At 38.5% G+C, this 20772-nt stretch overlaps 1 protein-coding gene across 2 annotated transcripts; it reads right to left on the bottom strand.

Moving 5' to 3' along the window:
• Positions 1-870: 870 nt before the first annotated feature.
• Positions 871-19652, bottom strand: LOC143445423 (echinoderm microtubule-associated protein-like 6). 2 transcript variants are annotated; one of them, XM_076944521.1, is made up of 43 exons: positions 19422-19652; positions 18538-18675; positions 17220-17379; positions 17047-17145; positions 16817-16885; positions 16357-16542; positions 16090-16225; positions 15400-15601; positions 15025-15162; positions 14662-14793; positions 14431-14555; positions 13931-14143; positions 13048-13218; positions 12788-12879; positions 12265-12407; positions 11933-12119; positions 11629-11734; positions 11366-11560; positions 10908-11023; positions 10752-10835; positions 10495-10651; positions 10202-10284; positions 9844-10048; positions 9633-9714; positions 9409-9551; positions 8963-9099; positions 8690-8812; positions 8262-8496; positions 7990-8110; positions 7711-7886; positions 7468-7590; positions 7110-7292; positions 6730-6845; positions 6532-6624; positions 6179-6336; positions 5823-5928; positions 5547-5735; positions 5225-5397; positions 2805-2964; positions 2435-2538; positions 1911-2064; positions 1651-1751; positions 871-1501 (listed from the first exon to the last, which is right to left on the bottom strand). In XM_076944521.1, exons 1-43 carry the CDS (start codon positions 19478-19480, stop codon positions 1477-1479), a joined length of 5898 nt encoding a protein of 1965 aa, XP_076800636.1. In that variant the 5' UTR covers positions 19481-19652; the 3' UTR covers positions 871-1476. The 2 variants fall into 2 exon arrangements, with proteins under 2 accessions (XP_076800636.1, XP_076800637.1); XM_076944522.1 differs by lacking the exon at positions 19422-19652 and adding an exon at positions 18018-18075 and having other exon boundaries at positions 18538-18676.
• Positions 19653-20772: the final 1120 nt, after the last annotated feature.

Raw genomic sequence — 20772 nt, forward strand, 5'->3', positions numbered from 1 at the left:
CAACTGGTTTATGTAAGCCACGAAGAACGGTATTTGCAGTTTATACGGTGTATATATGCTTTCATACACGGGTATCTTTTCCTTCGTCACTTACATGAAGAGCTACTTTTGAATTTGCGTAGTAGCAAACACAGTGTGAGCTTTCGTACAAAACAAACATTAACTCTTTAAAAATGTTAAAAATCGAAGTCATCTCATAGCACTTTTCACGACCGAATAAATTCTTTCAGGAAAGGCTACTAATGCTATAAGACCGTATGTAACATATAACTTTAAGTTAACTCTTTCGGTTAAGTTTGACAACAAATGTATTTACAACTTTCCTAAACGCGCCGTTGACATTTGAACCCGTCTCGAAAAACTTCCTATCTAACACAGCAATGCACTTGTTGATAAGGCCATGATAAATTCGTCCTAGCCCTTCCAAGCAAGTGATAAGGCGAAATGTTTCAGTCTTTTCATCACCGCTCGAGGCGCAAATTCCTGAACGACACACAGCCCCGGGCTAAAGTAGAACACAATAGAAGCGTTGAATCCTGTTTTAATTGTCTATCGGAGGTTAAAAATTGACCGAGAAATGTTACTAACGATGCTCTATTATTATGTCGTAAGTCGTTACACTTTCAAGTTGTCTTGCATTAAATGTTTTCTGTTTTAAATTAACAAAAACATGTTTTTTGTTGGAAACACTCCTTTTGTGATGTTTTCACAATATTGGAAAAATGTTGTGCCTATCGTTCGAAGTACAGGCATCATGTCAATACCCTTTATCCGTGAATATTATTTTGAAGTGTGACGTAGTAGAAACGTCACAGGTGATGACGTAACAAGCTATTGAACACTATCTGCTCGATAAAATCGCCACAAGTCTCGAGTTGAAACGTGATTTTACTGAACAAATACAACCAAGGAAAAAACTGCATCGAATTAGGGTAAGGGTACAAAAGCTACGTGGTCATATACGTAATAACAATGCAATATGCAAGGTAAAGGTGCTGGATTGTAAATCACATAATTGAAATATACAGTGTGCGCTACGATTATATGAAATTTATATACAGGTAAGTTGATACGCCTCATATGATTAAGTAGTAATTGCAACTAAGTATAGGAAATTAAATGATAACTTGACTGTGATATCATTGATTACGTTGATACGATATTGATTATAAAGTTGTAACTGGTTCGAAAAAACTTCAGAAGTTACCAGAAAACTTCAACAGAAGTTGAGAAACAAGCAAATACATCAGGAAGCCAGAACCGTAAAACAGCTACTTCTGTCATTTTTCTACGCAAGAACCTGCAGGACTCGGTGAAATTTTAAATTACAATTTGCATAGAAAGATGCCGAATAAAATTTTTGTCATGTACTAGAAAATTATGTCACAAACTAACTCTTATTTCGCCGAAAAAATATTCCACGTATTCGGTGACTTCAAAGCGACGGTGTCAGGTTTTGCGTGGTGTGATCTCCATTCAACTGCATTTCCACACGAACACGCTGAGAAGTAAGTGCGATTAACAATATGACAAGCGCGTTTCACTGTTAACTGACGTATCAGAAAAGCTGTGCCGCTAGATGACGCAAATGAACCCGGGTAACACAATTGAAGGCACAGAGAAAAACAACTCGTTAAAAACAAGACTCACCAACAATCGTCTCCGCCAGTTGTAACCAACTTGCTATCGTCACAGACAAATCGTGCGTTGGTCACGTGAGCAGAATGGCCGACATATTTCTGGTGTCTTGCCTAATATCGAAATAAAACCGCTGGTAGATGCTTTAAAGTTATATAATAGAAATAATATAATATAATTTGCCTTAATTAAAAAATGACTACAAAATAAACAATTAAGTTATTTATGTTCCAGGAAAGTTATAAATATTAAAAGTTATCGCAAAAACTCACAAATTTTTCCTTGCAAGGAAAATCGAACAATTTGACAAAACCGAAATCGTCTCCCGTGGCAACCGCGTTCCCGCCATGAGTGACGTTGGCGCAGTTGACGTCAGCATCAACGCAATTTTTGGGCCATATGCCAATGACGTCATCACCAAGAACACTAAATTGAACAAAGTAAAATATCGACCTGAATGTTCATACAGGAACCAAAGCTATGACGTAAAAGACAGAATAATAAAGACGATCGACAATTAAGCTTTCGGCGATGCTTTTGTGTAACGTTCAATAACTTGCGAGCAAATTCTAAGTAGATTCACAGCTTAGCAAAACAGTTAGGTTTAAAGCTGGATTTACCCCAAAGGTTTCGATAGTAATAATAATATTGTAAAATGTTGTAGAAAAATATTTGCATGGAAGCTCGAATTCGGCACAAAAATTTTCATGAACTTAATCCCAAAAAAGTCTCGACATCCGTTTCTGAAGAAAATACCGCTCTCCATGCGTTTGAACGGACTCGCAAGATCTTTTACCTTGTCCATGTCTCCCAGGTTATGTTGTTGATGATTTTTATGTCCGTGACTTGTTTACCTGAGGGAACCTCGAATACCATGTGCTTGTACGCGCCGGTGCCCGCCTGTGTGCAAATGCAATCTCGTTTGAGTTGGAAATTTTATGAAAAAGCGAAAAAAATATGGACGCAACCACAGCTGCAATGAAACTTAATTCACAAACTTTATTGCGTGAGGATTATAACATCCAGGTTAACGAAACCGATAAGGAGCATAAGACATTTCTTGTTTTGAAAAGTATCGTAGCATTAGACCTATATTTCTGCACATTTCAATCATCAAGTCAAAAAAAAGGCAAAGACGTCTCTTGTGTGGGGCAAGTAAAATGTACCTGTATGTATTTTCCATCCTTGGAGAAGTCAACTTGAAAAACAAAACTCGGAATTTGTTTGCAATACCCGACTCTGGCGAACTTGTTTTCCAAACCGATTTCATAGAAATCTAAAGTTTGCTGGGAACTGACGGCAATCAGATTGTCCTTTGGGCTGAACCTGAGATGGGATACGTACGTTATGCCACCTACAAAAACTTTAAGCACTCCCTCTAGAAACTGCGTGACTGAAATAATATTTTCCTAAATTTAACTAAATATGGATAAATCAAACCAGAATCAAGTGAAAATTTATAATTTTCAGAAGAACTCTCTCAAACTCCTACATACCGATGCAATACCTCAATGAAATCAATCCAACAGAATCTTTGGAGGTTTTTTTGTCTTTGTAACATAGGCCCAAATAGTTTTACCAAGTGAAACAATTTTATTTTACACGCATTTACCACATCTCAGTGACAATTTCGCGTCATTATGGAATTTGGGAAAAAGTAAAATAGAACTTTTGTTACCAGACTTGCTGGTACTTTACTATAAAAATCAAGACTATCTATTTACAAGGTGGACAGTGTTAAGCAGAGTTGTAGCGGTTTGATCCATTGCTAAACTACAGTTTATTAGTTTATTTCTTTTTACAGTTTAACGTCGGTTTCGAAATACGACGCATAATTTTGGAAAACACGAGTTCCAATTACACTGGTCAACAATTTTTCAAAAATTTTTTGCTTCCGTTAAGAAAACAATTGATTCTTATGTATTTTTGGACGCTGAATCCAAAAATGTCGGTTAAAATTGCTGATTAGCTCTAGTTTAAAAGATAAAAAAATTTTCATTTTTGTATGTTAATCTATATATGGCAAGCCTTGGTGCACTTTATTGAACACAACAGTAACAATGTACAAACAGTGTAATAATTGCATGCGTTTATATTTCAGCATAGCATATGCAACAAATAACTGCCACTTTCCAAATATGAATTTCTAATCTATTTTATCTGTTATATTCCTTTTGTCCTGTAACTCGTATACGGTTAATGGAGCATCCCTACATATCATCCTGCAAAAGTGAGCAAGCATTGATTGATTTTGTTTTCCATGGTACCTCTTTTGCATTGCAGATATGCATTGGTGAAATCGCTCACCATGCTAATCACTGACATCTCCACAGTTTGGTAGAAAAAATCCAGGTGCGAGTCCAAAAAGTGTATCTTCAGTGACATATTGCACTCCATGCATCTGTATGCTTTAATGAGATTTACACCAATTCCGTGTAGTTGTCAGCTCTTTTGTTCCCCAAGAATTTTGTGGCCAGCAACTTAAACGCTTCCCATGCAATTTTCTCTTTGTCAAATAACACTTGATCAAATTTACCGTCTTCGAAGATGATGATTCTGCCAGAAGATTCCATTGCTGTAGTCTAGAGCTGAAGTCTAAATTTCTGATTTAACTTTTGGTAGTTCCAAATCCCGGATAAGATAGTGCAATTTCTTTTGAGTTATAAGGTGTGGTTCTTTGGAAGATAGTGTTTCAACGTAACGTGAATTCTTTAGGTACCTCAGGAACAGGAAGTAATTCTCCATGCGGTACGGGACGAATTGCTGATGGAATATTTGTGTATTGAATACTTTGCTTCTTCTTTCTCGACAAACCTTTACAAACCGGGGGGTGGGGGGTCGTGCAAAAGTAGCAATCGCTAATGTGGTCAGTAGGTTCTCTCAAAACCATTGGAACAGCAAAGGGCATACATTTTCTTTTTCCGTTTAGCCATTGCCAAAGATTTGCACCACAGGAGTTACAGCATATGTTAGGGGCCCAACTCTTGTCCTGATCACCAACTTTATATCCAAAATACAAGTTGAATACAAGGTTTGTTTTCCTGACCACAGCCGTTATACTTCACTTTTGTGAAGAAAAAGTTATTTCACCACAAATCTAGTAGAAATTGTCTGCATTTTTTATGCATTTACGTGGCATCTGCAGAAAGAGCAGTTCAGACTACACACATGAAGCAAGCAAACAACCCAACTCAAACATACGTCAAAATAAAAAATAATATAAATAGAAACGTCATCTACCTTCAAACAAATATATTAAGTGCCCAACTCTATCTGGCAGATGCAAACTACAACAGATAAACGCACACTTCTTTCCGCGTTAGCAAGTAAAGCACATTTTGGCATGGTGCCATATCTCAAAAACTAGAGCTAATCAACAAATTTAAAGTTGATATTCGAGATCAGTGACCCCAAATTAGCCAAGATTGACCTCATTCGTTTCAGAAGCAAATTGGCTGTTGACCAGTGTTATCGCGCCTATAGAAACGAATAACGACGTCACAACATACCTCATTATTAAATCATAAGTATGTAACAAACGTAAAAGACAATTCCGAATATCCCTGGTAGTGGAGACAAGACTAACCTGACATCGTATATAGCGGCCTTTCTGTCTCGTTTCTTGGCCAGCACTTTGCACGAGACTACGTCCAACACCAACACTTCGCCGTTTTCCTGCCCGACCACGATCCGCTGCCCGTCATGGCTGAATGCACACGCACGTGACCCGGCCGTCAGTGATATTGAGTGCAGTAAAATCTGATGACGTCATAGATTAGTGTGTAAAATGGCACGAGTCTCAAAAGCAGCGTGGACAATACAGCAGAAGATTACTTAGTGCGGAACGGTTGTTCCCTCAACCCGCAAAAGAAAATCATCCACAGTTTTAATACATTTAGTCCAATCACCTTTCCACTGAGGTCCCAGATTCGGGCAGTTTTGTCCAGGGACGTCGTACAACATACCATTGACCCCGGGTGGCAAGCAAGGCCCCAAATCTCCCCTTCCATGTGCCCATAAGCCAGGTACATGCTGGACCCGCTCTTCTCAGTCAGCTCCAATATCTCCGAATCCCTGGTACCAACCACAATCTTTCCCTGGTAGAAAAAGAAATAACTCTTATGCAAAGGTGTCACAAAAATTCTCTGAACAATCCCGATTTTCAAAGCAACCAAACCGCCTACTTTTCCTCTCGCTACAGATTTGACGACACTGTTTGAAGGGAGTTTGAACGCTCTACATCTCTTCATCTCCTGATCCCACAACTTCACCGATCCTCCCTCCTTTGTCCTGCGATTATAACGTCACAATAGAATTGCGTAACAAGCGCGTAAATGCTATGGCTGCGTTTGAATTGGCTTCGGTCGGCCATTCGTGTTTTTGGAATACGCGTGCATAATATTTCTGCTGAATTTTTGACATGAATAAAAAACACTTTAATTCTGAAAGATTAGTCTGTGAGTATAAAATATAAAGTTTTACGTAAGAAATCCACTAGCTTAATTTGCTTGTCTACAAAAAACTTTTCTCTATTTCTCACAGGGTATTTTTTCCGCCAGTGACGATCAATCCGTCTCTCAGTGTCGTGTGCATGCTGAATACAGGGCCAGTGTGAGCTTTCGCCACCGTCCTCTGTAACACGTGATCTTTCCATACGTACACGTCACCGTTCATTGCACCGGTGTAAGTGTGGTTGTCCTGGAACGATAAGATTATACCGCCTGTGAGATCACAGTCCAACACGCATCAATGCACTTAGTCAATCTATCATTCCTCTCTGTGCACAAGTGTACAAACACAATTTATACTGAGAACATTTACATATATTTTTAGAAAATCTTTAGCAAGCAGGAACTATTCCTTATGTCACTACATGATACACAAACTACTCACGGCTCCGAATGCCATAGAGAGCATGGTCTGCGCTTGAATGCCGGCAGTGGCACCCAGGACACCTCGTTTTCCAAGCAAGGCCGTACCACAAACCTGTCCGAAAAATATACAAGCAAAGGGTTCAGTTTACCGTCAAACAGAAGGCAAACCAAAACCTTCTTGCGTAAGTAGCCTATTTGCGTGTAAAACAATACCAACCTTCCAAAACATGACGTGTTTGACGCCCACGGTGACGAAATTTGTGTCGGAGTCGGGTCGAAATTGTGCGCTGAAAATTCGACGTCTGTTACATGGGTGACTGGACACCAAAGCCCCTGTAAAGAAGGAAAGATGCCATCAGTTTAAAACTGTAAGCTGGCGCAAACCACGAACAACGACAATGCCACATTGTTATATTGTAGCCTACAACGTAACAGCAGCTCTCGACGTTCTCCGATCGTTCATTCGAGAACAAGAAAACCTTAACCGAGAGGTTACATTTTACATAGACGCTTTAGAGATCAACGTTTCACAGCTTTTAACGCTTTAAGATAAAAGCCCACATATTGCCGAGTGGACTGACAGTTATTTCCACTCGCCTTCCTGCCATCTCCATACCGCCACCGAGTGTTGTTCTTCTAGACCAACTGAAAGCAGGAGCTTTCCACTGGCACTGAAATTGACTGAACACACGCCAACTTCGTGGCAACCCTTTAATATCGAGAGAGTTTTTTTAGAGATTGCGTCCCACACGTGGATTTTTGGGCTTTCACCAAGCTGGCCTGCAAACGATAGAAATGAGCGGTTAATCGAAGTATCAGTCGTAATCTGTCACCTTATTAAAAGTATTAGTTAGAAAAACACTAGTTTTTGACTTGAAACTAAGTTACTGTTCACTTGCTTATGGCGCTTTAGGAGAAATTAACGGTAGCATGTGGTTTGTTTTTAGTTTCTTACCAGTCGCAATTACGTTCGGAAACTTGGGATGTTGATTGACCGTCAAGCTAATGATGTCATCCGTATGCTCAAGATAAAACGTCTGCTGATGGGCTGATGAAACATCTTGCAGGATCCCAGCGCCTAGAACCGGGTTTTTAAAGACGATATGAAAAAACAGTCAGAACAGTGCGTCAATTAGCAGAGAAACACACTGAGTTAGCAACGTGTGAGCAGATTACTCTTGTGAAGCGAGCGCAGTACCTGCCGCATGAAACACAATGTGCGAACCGTCGTTGACGTAATGCAGGTTGTCACGGCAATCAAAGCCGCGATAACCAAACACGTGATGTAATTCAAGTTCGGTCACCCTGTTCACCGCGACCTTGCCGCTACGCAACACGCGCTCGGTTTCGGGTAATCCCCGGCTTACAGCGGGTCTGTGGAATTAAGTTTGAAAAATACTCGTTTCCCGAAAACTTCTGGTATGACAAAAGACGACATTTTAAAGCGAGCTACGCTTTCAACGCCGTCTCCACTTACTTATTCACAGGTTGTAAATCCTTGGCATTAGGCTTTGTCCCGGTTGTGTCTCTTATGTTAGACGCATAGATTTTGCTGGAATAGTCCATGCTGTTTTCTCTTGCTACGTCACTGTCGTAACCTGCGATAGTGATCAGCGAACTTCTAATGAGATTTTGGTAAATTTACCAGAAGCTTAAATCCTAACATTACCGCTAGGTTTACAAAAATTGCAGATTTAAACCACAGCGCCAACAAAATGCGGCAAAACTTGGGGATAAATTCCAACTCACCCCCCTCCTCTTCCGAGTCTGTGTCCGAATCATCGCTGTCACCGTGGTACTCCACGTTGCTCGGTCCCGCCTCGAACTTCGAACTCGATGCGATTTCTATGTTTTCCCTGGTCCACAGAAATAAGGCGGTATCAGCGCCTCCAGTGGAAGCAACCTGGCTGGAGTCATGTGACCACCGGACGTTGGTCACGTGGGCACTATGGCCGACGTACTTTTTACAACTGGCATTTTTCTCCTAAATGTAAGGAATGTATGGATGAGGACTTTGTTGCGAAATTTAGGAATTTTTATTTATTTATAATTAACGATATTATAATTGTATAATTACTTCAAATAGTGGTTCAAATAAGTTTCTAAAATTAAATTACTTCATCAGCACCAAAACTTTAAGTTAATTCAAAGCAATGCGATCTAAAACTACCCTTCACCTTCACAGGATATTTGAAGAGTTTCACGAACCCGAAGTCATCCCCGGTTACAAGTAACTTCCTATCTTGGCTCAAACAAGTCGCGTTCACATCTGTGACGTCACTATAGGAGGGCCATATTCCCTGCACAGAAATTTTTCGTAACAAAGCGCATAGATATTATGCTAAATACAATTTTTTACGTGACGCCGACAACGCCGTCTGAATAGAAATATGATAAAACTATTTCCAGAGCCCCATTTAGAAAAAACGTCGTCACAAAATAAGTTTCACCTGACATGTCTTCCCGAGTACCCCGGTCCACGAAGACCACTCGATGCTTTCATCGCTGCTTATTGTCTGTCTCTTTCCACGAGGGGCTTCAAAGTACAACAACTCCTTGGCACCACTGTTCACGCAAAGCAGCTTCCCTGGGGAAAATATATGTAACTAGGTAGGTTACTGGTAGTCACAAGGGTACCACAGGCGAGATAGAACTATTTGAAGAGTTCTTCTCGAAGAGTCCTCATAGTGGCCCGCAGCGAACTTGGGTGCAAAGGGTTGGGATTTAAGACTCGTGCACCTAACACAACCTAAAAACCACAACAACACAACACCTAACACAGACCACACCTCACTGAACAAGATACTCTCTACTGCCGAGGCTGTAGCGTTCGTTACGCGTAACAATCTGAAATATCTGTTTTTGTAGAAAATAATCCAAAGATATCTGCACAAACCTCGTGCGTCCCAATCAATGTGGGTGATATAGCTGGATGCCCCTTTGCACACTCCGACCCTACTGCTATCCAGCACGTTGTAAATATCTACAAAGTTGTCATGTGACGCAACTGCAACGTACTTCCCCTGGCCTGGAGAAAATCTACAGAACGGTAACAGATGTAGAACTTTGTCTAGCTCTGTAGAATTATCGTGATTGTGAAGATATCGCCAACGTGCTCACCTTATATCGGAGATTGCTTCCTTTCTGTGGTGAAAGGTGACCAGGTGGTCAAGAGCTGAAGCCGAGAGCACTTGAAAACTTCCTATGAAGACAAATACAGGCCATGACAGACAAAACAAAAACATCAGCAACAGATACGACACATGCATGATATTGTGCATAAATATACCGTTACTTCACATAACAGCCAGGTGTGTGAATAGGTTGTTACCGTCGTTGCAACCAATAGCGATTGCATTTCCGTCCGGTGAGTAAGCGCAGCACTTTCCCCCGACCGGGAACTTCCGAGCGACGAGCATCCTCTGCTGTTGAGGGACCGTCGACCACTTACGTACAGTCTTATCATTCGAAATGGTGGCACATTCAGGCTTCGTTGGGTGAAACGCCAGGCCCCAAACTTCACCCTCTGAATGACCCTGATTTGTTACAAGTAAAGTTAAAATTGAGTGTCACTGTGAATGATATTTTCAAATTTCTACGAAAAACTACATCCATTTTTGTTTTAGTTCGGTGGGGTAAGATTTTGTCCAAAGATTAAAAATAGACCTGTATCATATCAATATCCTGACCTGCATAATTATGCTGACTGGGCCACTCTTGTCCACCTCAAGTATTTCTCCATTCTTAGTTCCTACAAGTATCTTTCCATGGCCTTAATAAAATAATAAGGTTGTTGATCAAACTGTCTTGAACTCTTCTTTAAATAGTTCGATGAAAATATGTTAACGTTTGCGATGCATCTGGCGAATTGGTTAGTCACTGTACAGGCCGACACTTCAGCAACGTTCACAAAATTGATGTGCCATTTCAGTTTTAAACCTAGTCTTATTCTTAGCCAGCAACCATAACTCTAAAACCTTACCCAGTGTTATAGCTCTGACTGTTGGATGGTTTTGCAGTAATTGCCCAGGAACGTCTTTAACGAGGTGGTCATTTGCGATTGGGTAGGTCTTTAAGCAACGTTCAAGTTTTTCATCCCATAAGCACACTATACCATCCTTTCCGCCGGTAACAAAGCCCTAGATAAAATTTGTCTAGAAATTGCTCTATCATGAAAACATAACATTCTGACAGACAGAACACTGTAAACAAACTGAGTTACGCATTGCAACACCCCACCTTATCCAACGAGTGTATGGCGAAGCAGGGCCCGTCGTGGGCCCTTTGTGTGCGAGCCAGCCGATTACCTTGCCACACATAGATCTGTAGAAAATACAACATTTCGCGTTTAAGTGATGCTTGGAAATCTCAACAACCAGTCGAGAATTGTTTTACCTGACCGTTTGCTGATCCACTGTAGGCGTTCCCGCTCTTGTCATAAGCAACACACAGCATTGTGTCCAACTTACCGACATCCCCGAAGGTCCCTCTATGTGCTGTACAACCCCCGCCTAAATTAAGCAATAATTTGATGAAAGAGACACAAGGACAACAAACCAGGTTGCAGCTCCGGCAAATTATGAGTATAATATATAGTAAACAGGAGATCCTTAGTCAATACGCTATACCTTGGAAAGCAGTAAACAGGTTTCAATAATAAATATGGCCGGTAAAGTCTTGAACTCTGTTTAATTTAACTCAAACGACAAGTTAAAATGAACAAATTATAAATATCGGTTCTCCATATGAAAAGGACAACAATACTTTAACTATCAAAAAAAATTGAGCCTAACTGCAACACCAGGCTGTAATAATGGGAAGAGTAGCCTGAGTCGCAGCTGATGTCAACTTACCGACATGCTGCCAGAATTTGATGTGTCTCACTCCCACAGTCACCAACTTGTCCGGGTCACTCGAGTTGAATCGAACAACAAAGACTTTATCTTGGTGGGTTTTTGTCGTCGCCAGCTTTTGCCCTCGTTTCCAGTCCCATATCGCCATCGAGTGGTCATTATCAAGGCCGATGGACGCAAGTTTTTTACCGTCATCTGCACATGAAGAAATGCAGTAACCACAACGGTGTCGTAACTCTAGGCATTATGACGTCATACATTACCTGAAAAATCAACCGCTGTTACACCTCTCTGATGAAAGCCTTTAAGGACCGAAATGGTTGTTAGAGTGTCAGCATCCCATACATGTATGGCAGCATCTCTTCCAATCTATAACAAGCATATATTTGTCATGTACAGAGCAAGGTCAGTCTCTTAGATGTCCAACGTGGTTCTAATTTAAATTACAAGCTAGTCTCTGACAGAAGCTATTGCTAAGCTATCTATCCAAACATAGAAAAATAGAAACTGAGTAAATGTTATGGTTGTGGAAACAACGACATTGCTTTCGATAATATGAACCCTGACCTGGCCAGTGGCAACGATATCTTTAAGGGGGTGAAGGTTTAAACATAGAATATCATCGTCGTGTTTATCATAAAATCTCTGTGTGCACTTTGACCTCGAGTATAAAATGCCGAGAGCGGCAACGTGATAGACGATTTCCCCTTTTTGTGTGTAGAAAACATTATCACGACAATCGTATCCCCGATAACTGAAACATAAAAATTTACCGATAAAGAAACCAAACGCAAAAAATCTAAAGCAATTCCGGCCGAGACAAATTCCTTGTAACTGCAGCATCAAGAGACTGAAATAGACATCGCACACAAAACAGTAAAAATGAACACAAGTCGTACCCGTGCACAAATTCTAGTTTAAGACTTGCGCCGTCGGTGGAGTTGGATTTTTTTTTCTTTCTGCTCACTCCGTCCGTCTCAGTTTTTGCCTTTAACTTGAGCTGGGCTACATCTTCTTTGTAAAATTGACGGTTGTAATTGATCTGAAACAACGTCGAATTGCGACGAAAATCGTTCTCAAGTGTTAGTGATGCGAAGTAATTGCGTGCAGGGACTTTAAATCATTTGTATGATTGTCACCGGACAAACCATGACCACAAACCTCGGCAAAAACTGGATTCAAATTAAAAAAAGGGTAAAATAGCGTTGAACTCGTAAAGTTACTGGATGTGGTTATAATGTAAAAATCTTACGAAGGCTTTTAATAGGTTTTACAATTATGATAAAACAAGTCCGAAAAAAGTATGACAACCTTTAAAATATAGTTATGACACATTTTCCAACATTAATTTGGGGATTTAAATAGATTCCTACAAAAGATATGTTTACAACAATGATACAAAAACTGGTAAATAGTGAGCACCTGTGTTTCCTGTTCAACGTCCGAGTCAACTTCATCGACATCTGATAAATCAGAGTTGGACGCTTCACTGCATGTGTCAGAGTTGTCAGCGTCTGAAGAGAGAGCAAACCAGGAAATGACAAAATGATGCAAAAATGAACATCATGACACATCATATACCAGTATTATAGAATATGGCAATACTACATACCAAATATACCTGCCTCCTAATCTTCTAAAATCAAAACTACAACGTTTTGGAATAAAGACAATGCCAGTACCTTGAGCCGACAGGTCGTCATCACTTGGAAACACGGTTCCATCTGTTACAAATAACCACTGGAAAACGGCGTGATCTGCACCTCCGGTGGAAATCAACCAACGATCGTCAAAAGAAAAACGAACGTTGGTGACGTGTGCCGCATGCCCCGTGTACTTACGGAATTGACAAGCTGGAAAATCGAAGAAGCTTTTAACAATGTCAGGTTTAAGAACGTTAATACCTACGTACACATTTATGATATAAACAGCAAGCACAATGTTTGTAAATAAGATAATGTAACTAGAATGTGATAATGAAATGATTAAGATAAAATAACACAAAATGTTTATTCTATACAAATAATCCAGTATCTTTTACCCATACAAGACTTTGTGTCAGTTTTCTCAACACAAAGATGCTACTTGCCTACTTGCTTTTACATACTTGGAAGTAAGCAATACAAACTATATGGAGTCACATAGGGCTCGATCATAATCAAGCACATGAAAGAAGCCATCAGGGGTGCCGGAAGCACGGGGCAACTGCCGCCCCCTTTGCCGTTTTTCTACGGGGGTAGTTATCTGTCTTAAGATTAAAATGAAATTTTGTGTTGTGTCTTACTTTGTCTTATATCAATTTCATGGTGGTTCTGCTTTCCCACAAAATCTAGCATGCTATTTTTTTCAAGAAGATTTCAAGAAGCAAGACTTTCAAGACTTTGAAGGCGTATTTAGATGTCATTGCGTAACGATAAAAATTGGTGCGTAACTGTAATTTGCAGATATACATAACTTTTTGAACTACGCCCAGCACCATAAAATGCCTTTTATAAAAATCTGCCCCCGCTCTTTTCGATAGTTTCCGGCACCCTTGGAAGTCATAGTTATTAACAGTGATGATACCTTTCTTCCAACATGGAAATCTAAACAGTTTTACAAGACCAAAATCATCTCCAGTTGCAACAACATCCTTCGAGAAACAAGCATCGACTGTGTTGATATCATTTATTTGCGTATATTTTGGCCAAATTCCGTTCACTTCAGACCCTAAGACACAAGTCCAAGATTGCCATTTTACGGCACGGATTTCGTCAGCACTTGTCACATGTTTGCCACCTGACAATAACAGAAACATCATCATTGCTTGGTATAAAAGGAATAATATGATGAAATTTGCACTTAATTTCATGAAAATTAAATTATTTTTGTTTACATTCCTAAACCTAGAACTAAAAAAGGAAGTTTGCCAGTCACTGCATATTCATCTAACCAAAAGAACATGACGAAAATGACCAGTTAATATAAATTTAAACTTGTGATTTTCGTGAAAAAAAATTTGAAACAATCTTTCATGTTCATAATATTTAAAGTATATATTGCAATATATATAAAGTTGCAAAAACCCGGCATGGCGTAAACCAATCTTTCTCCAGCTCCATCATTGGTCTGCAAGTACGTGCTGTCTTCCGACCAATCAATGTGAGTGATGAAACTTGATGACTTCCCACAGTTCCCAACCTGTTTGTACCTGAATGGGGATAAAAATAAAATTATACAGATGGCGAGTGGTTTGTGAAATGTTGTGATTGCTTTGACATCTTAACAATAAATCTTGGACATTGTTGATATCCGACCTTTGTGCTACCACATAGACATCAACAAAGTTGTCGTTAGATGCAACTGCCAAGTACGAACCATCCGGGGAGTATTTCATTTCATGAATGACCTCCTTGCGATTATGGATGCTGACCACTTCGCTCATATCTCTAAGATGGGGTAAATATGATGGTAAGGGATGTGCAAAGTGAACAGTGTTTACTTTCAAAACAGGTCAATGAAATCTATTTGTGCTGGTTTTATTTAAACCAACGATCAAGCTTAAAATTTCGAATTAAAGTTACTGACTATGTTAGCAGAAAATCAAGCAGTAAATAAAACAAAATCATTAAAATTATCATCAAACGTCACAATAAAGCCTTAATAAGACAATGTAATACCTGGTTTTGAAGACTGAAAATGAACCATTTTTGCAACCAACTGCAATGGCTGTACCATCAGCGTTAAATGCACATGATCTTGCAGGATGACTTAAGTTGCAACGTGTCAGCAAAGCATGATCAATCAAACTCCAAAGTCTAGAAAAAACACAAGTAGTGTTGATTACCAATGGATAAAAACAGGTCGGTTGGCCAAACAGACAATTCGAACTCAGGCGATGAATCATTAGCACAGTTTTCTGAGCTTGTATTGTACAAACTTAATATTTAAAGTCTTGATTAGGACTGGTTTGACTGACCGAAATTTTTGTTACTAATCCTTGTTTTTTTGTTAGTTTAACCAACAACTGGCAAATAAAACCAATTTGTACTTGCCTCAGTGAGCAATCGTCACTCGCTGTAGCCGCGATGGGTTTAAGCGGGTGAACACTGAGGCCCCATAATTCACCCTCACTGTGCCCCTGAGTTAAGGGTACGGGACTGTCCTTATCATCCACAGAAACTTGAAATATTTCACTGTTTTGAGTTCCGGCCAAAATCCGATCACCTGACCAGCAAACCGACCGAATTGCTAAACCTAACGAAAATTATGTTAAAATTATCAGAAATATAATTCTTGCCGTTTGCAAATTAATTTGAAACTGCTCTACAAAAGCTATGTATTTTTTGCCACACACATAAAACGTTTCAAAATAAACTTTGTTTACCATAGGATTTTAAATTAAATTGGCCAATAGAGAATACATTTTTTACAAAGTTTGAATATTTATGGCCAGGTAAGGTATTTAAGGCCAAAGAGAATAAACAAGAACATATCTTAGGTAATATATTCTAACTCAAACTAATGCAATACTAAAACTGCCAATGTGTTTTATCAATAACTTAGTAAGAAAGCAAGCTGTTAGGATATTGATTGGCCATCTGTAATATTAGTATTGCCAATAAAAAAGCATTTAAATGACAACAAAATGTGCAGTACTCGTTTGTAATAAGATTTCTTTTTGCTGTCCATGAAATACATTATTAGACACGTTTCTAGGCCAATCTCCCTTCAAAAACACTCACCTTTATAACCATAACCCCCTTTCAGAAGACTCAAAGAAGTTAATGGAGTAAAATTAGAGTCCCACAATTTGACAAAACCGTCCTTGCTTCCCGTGGCAAAACCATCAATGCATTTATGCATTGTGATTATGGCTCCCTGTCATTTAAAACACATTTGAAAGTTGAGCGTTGAAAAGGTAAAGTATTACTTGACAACAAATTTTATAACTTTTCAAGGTTTTCCATTTGCAAGTAGACACAAAAAAATGTTACAAAGTGGGATCATACCGCGTGTGCAGAGGAAATTATCTTTTCAAGATTATTATCTCTCCAAACATAGATATCTCCATTAAAAGTTCCAGTGTACGTTAACTGATCTTCCGAGCAGGCAACGCATAATATCGTCTGCATGTCTCCTGTCTTGCCGAACACACCACGTTTTCCAGTGAGAGTATTTCCACACAGAGACCAAAACTATAAAGCAATAAACCAGCAATTATAACCAGTAAACATTAATTCTTATTACAAGCCAAGCACGGCAGGGATTACAAACGTAGTAAAACCTGAAATATAATATTTATGTGATAAATGTATACTTGTTTAATAAAAAAAAATGTTAAACAAAAATCAGGTACTACTAAGAATATTATCCGACATGAACTGGCCAAAGATATTTGTAATAATGGACACATTTACAGACCATTGGTTTCTACATATATAGCATAAATGCTAATGCTGTCAATAGCACCTTAATATGCTTCACGCCACAAGTTGCCAATCTTTGTTCAGAAGCTGGGTCCCAGGATACATCAAAAACCTGAAAAATATGAACCAATATTAAGAATAAAAAATATACTTCATTTATCAACCATACTCTAACAGTATCAGTTAAACATATGATATGTTTCATAAAATACAAAGTATTATCTATTTAGATTTTAAATTATGGACAGTAACGCGACTGCACAAAAATCTTACTCTGTCTGTGTGCCCTTTTGCAGTGGCAACCATTCTTCCTTTTCTCCATTCCCATATAATTAAGGTATTATGGCCATCAAGACCGACTGAGACAAGTTTCTACACACAAGATTTATTTCAGTGAGTTTAGCTAAAAATAGACCAATAAAAGGTCACAGCCAATGAACACTCACTTCACCAGACTGGCTAAAAGACAGACACGCAACGCCATGGGTGTGCTGGTCTTTTAAAATTGAAACAGTCTTCATCGTGTTTGTATCCCATATACATATGTATGGTTCTTTTCCAACTTGGCCGGTTGCAACGAGAGTCTTTTTCGGATGAAGAGCTAAACTGTTTGAATGAAAACAAGTTTTAGATTTTTTCATCACTAAATAGCTCAAATTTCCAATGTAAGTTACAAAACAAAGACATGCTGATAGAACAAATGAAATAAATTTTGTTTAAAAACAAAAAAAACAGTTTTTTTAACGTAAAACACTGAAAAATCGAAAACATGTTTCAAACTTAAAGGGTTGCAAAAGGTGGCAAAGAGCAACGAAAACATGCCAAGCATCATATAGACATCTAGCATTCAACAAATCTGCACTTTTGTCAAAAATCCTTTTCAATTAAACAGTGTTTTAATCTAAAACAATACTGACAATAATATCACAGCCTGATAAAACATAAACGAAAAAGGTATTCACTGTAGTGCCAGTAATGTCCAGTTGCTCTGTATGCTCAGCTATGTCTAATCTAGCATTATAGGTTATCATAAAGCATTGTAACCTTCCTGACATAACCTTTCTGTCTGATTGTTTTAACCTGTCCACACTAGTCTACTGTCTACAGTCTAGTTGGGCCCCGTTATCAATTTTATCTACACAACATGAACAGAAGAACAACAAAATCAAAATTATTAAAATAAGACCATTACCGGATTGAAAAAAATCAGAAACTATTTATAATTAGTCAAGCATGAACAAGACCTTTTGCTTTAATGGAACTTTCAGGCGATTCTAAACTTCTTCCAGGGTTGATATTATTCTATTCAAAGATACAAAAATGGTGACTCGTGAAAGAGGGCAAAAAGCAAATGACGTCACAATTTGAGTAGCTGGGGTCTAGTATACAAATGCCGCTTGTGGTTGTGCACTCCTGCACTACACCCCAAAAATGAGTCCAAAACTAATTGCCTTAAAAATATAATAATTGTTAAGCATTTCCATTTACAGCTTCATGTTACGAATTACGATGCATGATGACCCTTTAACTAGGGTCACAACTCGGGCTCTGATGTATCATACGATGGAGTTCACATGAAAGGTAATTACAGAATTGTAAATTATTTAGCGTTTATCGTTTTTAGACTATTAAAGCCAAAAAACACCACTATTAATATGTTACATCTAACAAACTTTCGCCATACACAGCAAATGTCACAAACTCAGAAAATGATAGTTTAATTGCACAGTAACTAGCTTTTATGACTGCAACTGTAAAACCAACCTGACTATGTCATCAGTGTGACCCAAAAAAAATTTCTGAGTTTGTTTCTGCAAATTTCTCACGATACCAACACCAGCAACAAAATATACGATCTCATCTTGGTTGATGTAGAACAGATTATTCCGACATTGGTGACCCCTGAAAATAAACATTGTGTTAGTATGTACTAAAAAAAGGGGAGTCTAGTTAATAGTGAGCGTATAATTAGATACCAATGTTGTCCTGGTGCATTCTGGCAAGTTAGGAATCTCAACTTGTTTACTTTGTTAAAAATTTCAGTTTTTAAGCCAAACAAGACAAAGTTAAGAATAAATACTGTTAAAACATATATATCTGCTCATTTGCTTTAAATTAATTTTATTTTAACAAGTATTCTGCATAAATCTGGAGAATGTTCCTTGAAAATTTACGATTTAACACTGAATGTTTCGAGGCCAAGATCTTAGCATCCTGGGCACTATGAAAGTTCTGTGTTCTGGGTCTACTTAGTCTAACTGAAATTGCATAGATTTCATTCTATTTCATTTATAACTTCTCACAGTTAATCTTAAACTCTGATACGATGGTATAGCTTACTATTCATCGCATTTTCCCCGTCAGGTTTGTAATCAACAAATAACCAAAAGTTGACCGTTTGAACGCCAATTTACAATATATAAACAAAAAATGAGGCAATTCCACATCAAAGTTTGTGTCTTTGTACGCACAATTTATGGTCGAAAATTGCCGTATTTTTCCGTGGGGGCCTAGCCCAACTGCATACAAAGCAACATAGCAAAAAATATCCTAGCGCTTGCCAGTATTAAAAGCAAAGTTAGCATAACTACAAACGCAGTGCTTTAGTACAAGTGCAATCCCATTTAACCGCAAAATACAAAACATACCGGTATCCATACACCCATTCTAAACGAAGCTGAGATCTCGGAGCTGATTTTTCAGCCATAATTTCTTTGTATCTCCTAAACAATAAAAGTATTTTCACAGAGATTAACACACCAACAGCGGTTTCAAAAACACACAGCGATGCCGAAGTTCTATTAATTACTATACTTCAGCTTCGCAGCGATAATAGCGCGTTTTCGACCAAGTACTTCCAACGGCCGTGGGCCTTGGTATTGTTTTGAAAGTCTTCTGTTGTTATCGATACGGGACTTATCATAACGATTCATTCCTCTTCGTTTTTGTCACCACTTAAACTGACTTTAGTAACAAATAAATTACAATTTGACAAATATAGAAATTTTAACAAAAAAAATTTCTACGTGTAATGATATTTAATAATCAGTTTGATTTGAATTGAAAATCAACAATGAAACAAAATATTGAATAAAATTATGTGACTTCAATTATGATTATGTGGCTACTGAATAGATTTACCATACGTCCCGTTTTAGCCGGGACAGTCCCCCTTTTTAACGTCTTGTCCCGGCGTCCCGATCGGTCGGCCAAACGTCCCGGTTTGGCATTCAGTCAGCCAGCATAGGCATACCGCATAGAAGCCATGCACGAACATTAGCATGTTCTTATTATTGTTTTTGCTGTGTAGCGTACCGGTACTTCTTGAAGAAGAATTCGAGATCTTGTTTGTTATTTATTTCATTGTATTCGATAAAAATGTTATTGTGACGTTATTGTTAGCGGATAATTGGTACGGTAATTTTCAGGTGAAATAGAGGCAGACATCTTTGTATCGTTAACGTCAATTCCTTCCTATTTTTCGAATTGAAACCGATATTTAGAGAACAAGCACTTGAACTTTCGATGGCAATATGGTCAATGAAGACAGCTAGGGTGGTTTTAAATGTAAGCCTACGTAATAATTCCGAAAAATGTCAAGTTAAAAAATCACAGCTAAGGGGTTTAGGTTGTTTGAAAGCGTCCCGTTTTGAAGCCACAAAATTATGGTAAGCCTAGCTAGAGTCGAACACAATGTCCGATATCGGCCTTTCAAATCAATGCTTATCAATTCAGCTAAAAGTTGCAGATGATCAACAGCATGAATCGATGCAAATTTTTATTGTCGCAATCTCAATAGTGGGTTTATTACATATATAACAAAGTTAACACTGGGGAACAATTTTGGACAAAAAATTTGTTGACTTTGATTTTGCACTTGATTTAGGCTAATTCTGGTGTGCTGAATTCAAAAATGCCGCCAGTTTTCTTCTATCACGTCAAGTTTTTGCTCTACAATCTACAGCATACATCCAAAATATGCAAATTTTCAGGACTTTA

This window comes from Clavelina lepadiformis, chromosome 2 (assembly GCF_947623445.1).
Source record: "Clavelina lepadiformis chromosome 2, kaClaLepa1.1, whole genome shotgun sequence".
Taxonomy (NCBI): domain Eukaryota; kingdom Metazoa; phylum Chordata; class Ascidiacea; order Aplousobranchia; family Clavelinidae; genus Clavelina; species Clavelina lepadiformis.